The sequence below is a fragment of the Astatotilapia calliptera genome, chromosome 1 (genome assembly GCF_964374335.1).
Source record: "Astatotilapia calliptera chromosome 1, fAstCal68.1, whole genome shotgun sequence".
In the NCBI taxonomy this organism is placed as follows: domain Eukaryota; kingdom Metazoa; phylum Chordata; class Actinopteri; order Cichliformes; family Cichlidae; genus Astatotilapia; species Astatotilapia calliptera.
The window spans coordinates 29,560,084-29,566,223 of NC_137422.1; the positions used below are offsets into that span (position 1 = coordinate 29,560,084).

Consider the following 6,140-nt stretch of genomic DNA (forward strand, 5'->3'; position numbering starts at 1 on the left):
CTTTTTATATTTACTATGTTTTGTTTTTTTTCTTCTATTTTTTCTAAGTTCTTTGTCATTATTATTCTTTAAAGAAGTTCTGCATTCAAAGAAATTAGAAGACAGATGTTTACACTGTACATTAGCTGTTTATGCGGATTACGTTGGGGCTTTTAATGTGGAAAACCCCCACATTACATACACATGGAGCGTGTATACTGCATTCTACTACTGTGTTTCAAATGAGGAAATAGGAAGAAGAGTTGAAGTGAACTTGAACCTGTGCCGGCTCCACTGGCCAATCGGGGCGAAGCGGTCTTTCTCCAAGCTGACGTGGGTGGAAGTTATTAGCGCCGACGTCCAGCGTCATCAGTTTAGCGGGTTCTACAGGCCTTACGTCCATTCATTAGGAAGAAGCTATAGTCCCAGTGGACCAGTTGCTGACCCTAAGTAACCACTAGTATACATGGCGGGATACCTTAAAGCTCTGACTACGGTGTCGAGGAGTGCCGCCGCTGCGCTGTCGCAAAACCCCGCAGTGGTCTCACCGGCCGCCGTCTGCCATCACAGACTGCAACAGAGAAACTGTAAGTTTACCGTCGACAACACAATGACTCAGAATGAACTGCTCATAACATTAATGTGGTTACATTAGATGCACAGTGTGGCAGAGTCATAAGTTATAGCGAGTGACTGGAAATGATAGAAACAGGTGAGTCGTTGTTGCTGTTTGGCAAGTATCCATGGGTGAGTCATACATTGTAAGATTACACAAAAAGTGATTCAGAGGGGTTTCATTTTTACAAAATGACAAATAAATAAGGTAATAACATAAAGAAAAGCCAGTGTGGTCATGCTGAATAAAATCTAAAGAGTTTGTATTCTAACGTGAAAAGAATAAAAAGGAGAAATAATGTATGTAAGTAAGTTTGGTGCCAGCCTGCTTTGCTACTTTAGTCCACATGTTGTCAGGTACAAAAAGGGCTTGACAGGTAATAAATGATATCGGAGCACTCTTATAATCCGAAGGTCACTGCCTCAGTGAAACCCAGCTGCCAGGAATGTAAAAATGATATGCAGGTGTCTCAGATGATAAAAGTAAGCCTAGTCGGCTCAGAGATATTCAGAGCTCAATGGCTGGCTCCCCGAAAGTGACACGAATTGGAAGACTTGGAGTCAATTAAGAAGTATAATACAAAGCTGTGAATAAACTCCTAACATCGAAAACAATTTGACCTTTTATTTACACAAGTGTGCAAACTTAACCTTTCGTTTCCCCTGTCATTTTCAGACTCTTACGGCTTTAATACAACAGTAATGTAACTTTTTTTTTTTTTTTTTTTTTTAGATGCAACAAAACGTATCAAAGTGGACCAGCCAGTCGTGGAAATGGATGGTGATGAGATGACTCGCATCATATGGGAGTTCATTAAAGAGAAGGTAAATCAAACACTAGGTGACACTTGACGTGTCAAGGAATCAAAATGTTTCCTCGTAACTCTGCATGTATGCATTTTTGTGGTTTCTGTGCCAAATTATCCTCAGGCAATTTACACATTGACATCTTGCACAGCTCATCCTGCCCAATGTGGATGTTGAGCTGAAGTATTTCGACCTGGGTCTGCCCTACAGAGACCAGACGAATGACCAGGTCACCATAGATTCTGCTCTGGCGACTATGAAATACAACGTGGCTGTCAAATGTGCCACCATCACCCCTGATGAGGCCAGAGTTGAGGGTAAGTTAGACTCAGACTTGTTTTAACTTTGTACAGATTCATTAGAATTAGAGGCATTTGAGTGCATTTTAATTCTATTATATTTACACAAATTAATACCTTCTTGTGCTTATTATATGTGTTTATTATATTTTCTCCTCAGAGTTTAAACTAAAGAAGATGTGGAAGAGTCCCAACGGGACCATCAGGAACATCTTAGGCGGCACAGTTTTCCGTGAGCCAATCCTTTGCAAAAACATTCCCCGTCTTGTTCCTGGATGGACACAACCCATAACAATTGGCAGGCATGCTTTTGGAGATCAGGTAAACAAAAAACAACAAGACAAATGTGCATCTTCTCTTTCTGTCCAGACTTAAAGCAGTGCAGACTCACATACCAGTGTCTGACTGTCTTACAGTACAGGGCCACAGACTTTGTCATTAACCAGCCTGGCAAGTTTAAGATTGTTTTTACCCCAGCTGATGGAAGCACAAAGCAGGAGTGGGAGGTGTATGACTTCCCAGCAGGAGGTTGTGGGATGGGGATGTACAACACGGATGAGGTAATAGTAACTTTCTTTATAGGTTTGGTTACATGAGAAAGATAAGATACTTTGGGGTACTCTCCTTGTTTTTAATTTAATGTTCTATGATGCTATTGATCAAGCAAGTGCTATGTTTTCTTTGCTCAGTCCATCAGTGGATTTGCTCACAGCTGCTTCCAGTATGCCATCCAGAAGAAGTGGCCCCTATACATGAGCACCAAGAACACGATCCTCAAGGCCTACGATGGCCGCTTTAAAGACATCTTCCAGGACATCTTTGAGAAGTAAGATGTACATTAAAAAGAGAGCAGAGCAGAGGTATCTGAGAAAGCTACACCTGCTTTGGAGGTTCTTAATTTCATTGAAACCCCCATGTTTCAGCTTGTGCCATTCATCAGATTCATCATGGCCATAAGCTGAAATGTGCAGTACATGTCGCTGGGGTAACCAGCTGGGGTAAGACACACAGCAGTAGAGTATTAGACCTGGTGCTGTTTCTGATGCTAGAGGAAAACATTATTCACTGAGCCATCAAAATGTTTTATTATTGGTTGTTTAACATCTACAAAGCCACTGAATTTCTTTGTTTTCCTTTAGAAACTACAAGCCGCAGTTTGACAAGCTGAAGATCTGGTATGAGCACCGTCTCATTGACGACATGGTGGCCCAGGTCCTGAAGTCCTCTGGAGGATTTGTTTGGGCTTGCAAGAATTATGATGGAGATGTGCAGTCAGACATTCTGGCTCAGGGTAAGTAGACTACGGTTAGATAATGAGTATGTTTGCAGAGCTCCCAATGTTGCATTATTTGGACGTGATGTTCATGTTTTCGTGATTTCATGCTGATGTGATTTCCTTCTAATTCCATGTTTCTGTTTGTACCAGGCTTTGGTTCTCTGGGTCTCATGACATCAGTGCTTGTGTGTCCCGACGGTAAAACCATCGAGGCTGAGGCCGCACATGGCACTGTCACCAGGCACTACCGTGAACACCAGATAGTAAGGGCCACTGAATCAAACTGAAAAGACTCAGAGCTTTGACTATATGTTAGGTTATGGGTTACAGGGAGTTAAATGACCAATGCTAACATTGCTCTACAGGGAAAACCAACCAGTACCAACCCCATCGCAAGCATATTTGCTTGGACCAGAGGGCTGGAGCACAGAGGCAAACTGGATGAGAATCCTGATTTGATAAAGTACATATCTTATTAGTGTCATCTACTCATTTGACATATATTATATATTTATACAGTTTTATATCATTTTAACTGCTATTGCACTACAAATTCCAGGTTCTGCCAAACTTTGGAAAAAGTCTGCGTGGATACGGTGGAAAATGGTATAATGACCAAGGATCTTGCAGGTTGCATCCATGGCTTGGCCAAGTGAGATCACATTTTCATTTATAATTCATATTGTAGAATTTTTTTCTAATATTTAGACATAAATACACACTTTATGTCAACTAATCACTCTCTACCCTCTCCATTGTAGCTGCAAGCTAAATGAACACTATGTCAACACGACAGACTTCCTTGATGCCATAAAGACCAACCTCGATAAAGCTCTCGGCAACTGAATAACATTTAGAATACAATATGAAGATTTTTGTTAATGTAGCAAAAAAAACCAGGCAAAAACTGTTTCTAGATTTGTATAAAATAACATTTTACCCTCTTGTTTGTATGAATCTTTGTATCCAGTTTTGAAGCTGCTCCGCAATACATGCCTTTATTTAAAATTTGTATATTTGTTTTGTTTGCCTTTTCCTATTGCCACATTTGTACAAATTAGTAAATTTTATAATTAATTATTAATGGTAATATTCATTTATTATGGACAGTTTAAAGATGTTTCAGGCTTTCTCATTAAATTAGAGCATACCTTCAGGGAATAGCAAAATTTGGATATCATTATGTTAACGTCACATTGTACTTAATCAGCATGACTATAAAAAGAAATTGTCATTTAATTACACTTCGTGTGTGCGGAGTTGCCTTTTTCATGTTCATTTGTCAGGCCGGTGCTTTTATCCTGGGACAGAAAAAAAACACTTCTCAGCACAGACTGTACAGAATCATTTGAGGAAAAGCCACCACATGCATTTCTATTGCACATTTTAATTTCATGCACTTGCTCATGAGCTCCTGTCCAGCAGTGCATTCATGCGGTGCTGTATGCTCATTTTGTAGCCATCATATGCACCCCGCAGTGCATAATGCCGAGTAGTGTTGTACCAGCAGGGGGCCAAGCCTGATGGGAGTTTTGGCAAAGCTTTTAGCTGTGCTGGCAGCCACGGTGTATGACCAGCAGATGTCGACATGGTCACAGTCATCCAGTCGGTTGCTGTAACGTCTATGCATTATGTTGCTGCTTATTATGAATATTTCTTTAAGGAAAAGAAAACTGGGTTAACTGGTTCACTGTTCCAATCTTAAACTGATCCTTGGCTAAAGTGCACCTGCAGACTGCGTTTAGCGTTTGTAATACAGAATAATTGAGGTTTGCTGCAGTGGAAAATTCCATGTCCAATTTCATGTCAGGTAGACCGCCAATCACATTACCTGAATTAACCTCCCAGCCATGGTTGTCCTCCTTTGTGTTCACCATTGCTCTTTTCATCCTGTATAAGAATCTATATGTATCCCTAAGGAAGGAAATGATTTATCCCAGGCCTGGTTGTTCATCTAAAACTGCTAAATTTAAAGAAACATGAGCATTCAGACATATTCAAAAATATTTTTGGTATTTAAAGTGTTGTCAGACATTAACAGATCTAAACACTATTCAGAAAATATGGTAGATTCTTGCTCTTTCTACCCCAATTGTTACAAGGCAGAAAGAAAGAAAATGAACACAATTCTTGATTATTGACATTTAGATTAATCTCACTTCTCTTTAAAACTTCCCATTGAAAGTCTTAAAAAAAACAAAAAACCAAAACTTAACTTCATCGTCAGCAATAAAAGAGCTATATCTCTGAGCAAAATTGATCAATCTTGCTCTTATGGAAGTTTAAAGCACCCATGAAGCAGCTGACCAGTCCATAAGCTCTACTGGGAGTTAAAGACCTCAGGTTTAACCCAAAATGTGCTCTCTGGTCCCAAGCCAAAAGCATCCATGCAGCAGACCAAGAAAATTAAAATGCTCCATCAATATTCAAATGTGCTTGTTCTTCAGCAACAAATCACAGTAATATTGACCCAAAATGTATCGCGTACCAACTTTCGTGGCAATCCAACTAAATGTTGGAGATATAATGATAAAACAATGTCAAATTTGAGGTCGTACACAAAGTGGGTGTATCTCTAAAAGATCATAAGGATTATCCCCCAGATAGTGATGGATTAAAACACCAGTCTTCATCACTTAAACTAGAGAACCTTTATTAAATAATTCATGGTTAATTTCCATGAGGTCTCAGTTTAATATTTCTCATCTCAACAAAAGAACTAGTAGACCATTCCTCTGGCTTAGTGTGCATATCAAGGCTGACCTGCATGGCAGGACAGGGGGAGTTATCCATCTTCCCCTAAACAGAATTTCTGAGTGGCAGGACCAGTGTCAGTCCACTTTTAATTCAATCATTTCAAAATCTAAGCAAGCACGACTTCCAAATAATTTATTTTCATCTTTTAAATTCACAGGTTCGGTTTGTGTCATCTCTTGTTTTTCATGCTACTTTCCCCATGATGGGAAAAATATTTCTGAATAAATTGAATTAAAAGTAAAGTGGACCCAGCCCTGGATTTAAGAGTGCTGAAACTACAAACAACAAATAAAAACCCAAACTGCTGATTCTCTGCTCAAACTGCTCATTCTGCAACTCGTATTTGAACTGACAACCATGAAATATCCATTTTAGGTAAACAGCAGTTTAGAAAAAACAAAAAAAGA

At 39.5% G+C, this 6,140-nt stretch overlaps 1 protein-coding gene across 1 annotated transcript; it reads left to right on the forward strand.

The window, feature by feature from the left end:
- The first annotated feature begins 311 nt into the window (after window positions 1-311).
- Window positions 312-4,220, forward strand: LOC113024974 (isocitrate dehydrogenase [NADP], mitochondrial-like). The gene is made up of 11 exons (XM_026172275.2): window positions 312-566; window positions 1,328-1,419; window positions 1,553-1,718; window positions 1,861-2,021; window positions 2,117-2,260; window positions 2,390-2,526; window positions 2,840-2,991; window positions 3,127-3,239; window positions 3,342-3,439; window positions 3,536-3,628; window positions 3,738-4,220. Exons 1-11 carry the CDS (start codon window positions 446-448, stop codon window positions 3,820-3,822), a joined length of 1,362 nt encoding a protein of 453 aa, XP_026028060.1. The 5' UTR covers window positions 312-445; the 3' UTR covers window positions 3,823-4,220.
- Window positions 4,221-6,140: the final 1,920 nt, after the last annotated feature.

Excerpts from the sequence above, each read along its gene's own strand:
- LOC113024974 (XM_026172275.2), top strand. The coding sequence starts at position 446 with ATGGCGGGATACCTTAAAGCTCTGACTACGGTGTCGAGGAGTGCCGCC. Across the intron at positions 567-1,327 it reads CAGACTGCAACAGAGAAACT|ATGCAACAAAACGTATCAAA; the intron begins GTAAGTTTACCG and ends TTTTTTTTTTAG. Across the intron at positions 2,527-2,839 it reads TTCCAGGACATCTTTGAGAA|AAACTACAAGCCGCAGTTTG; the intron begins GTAAGATGTACA and ends GTTTTCCTTTAG.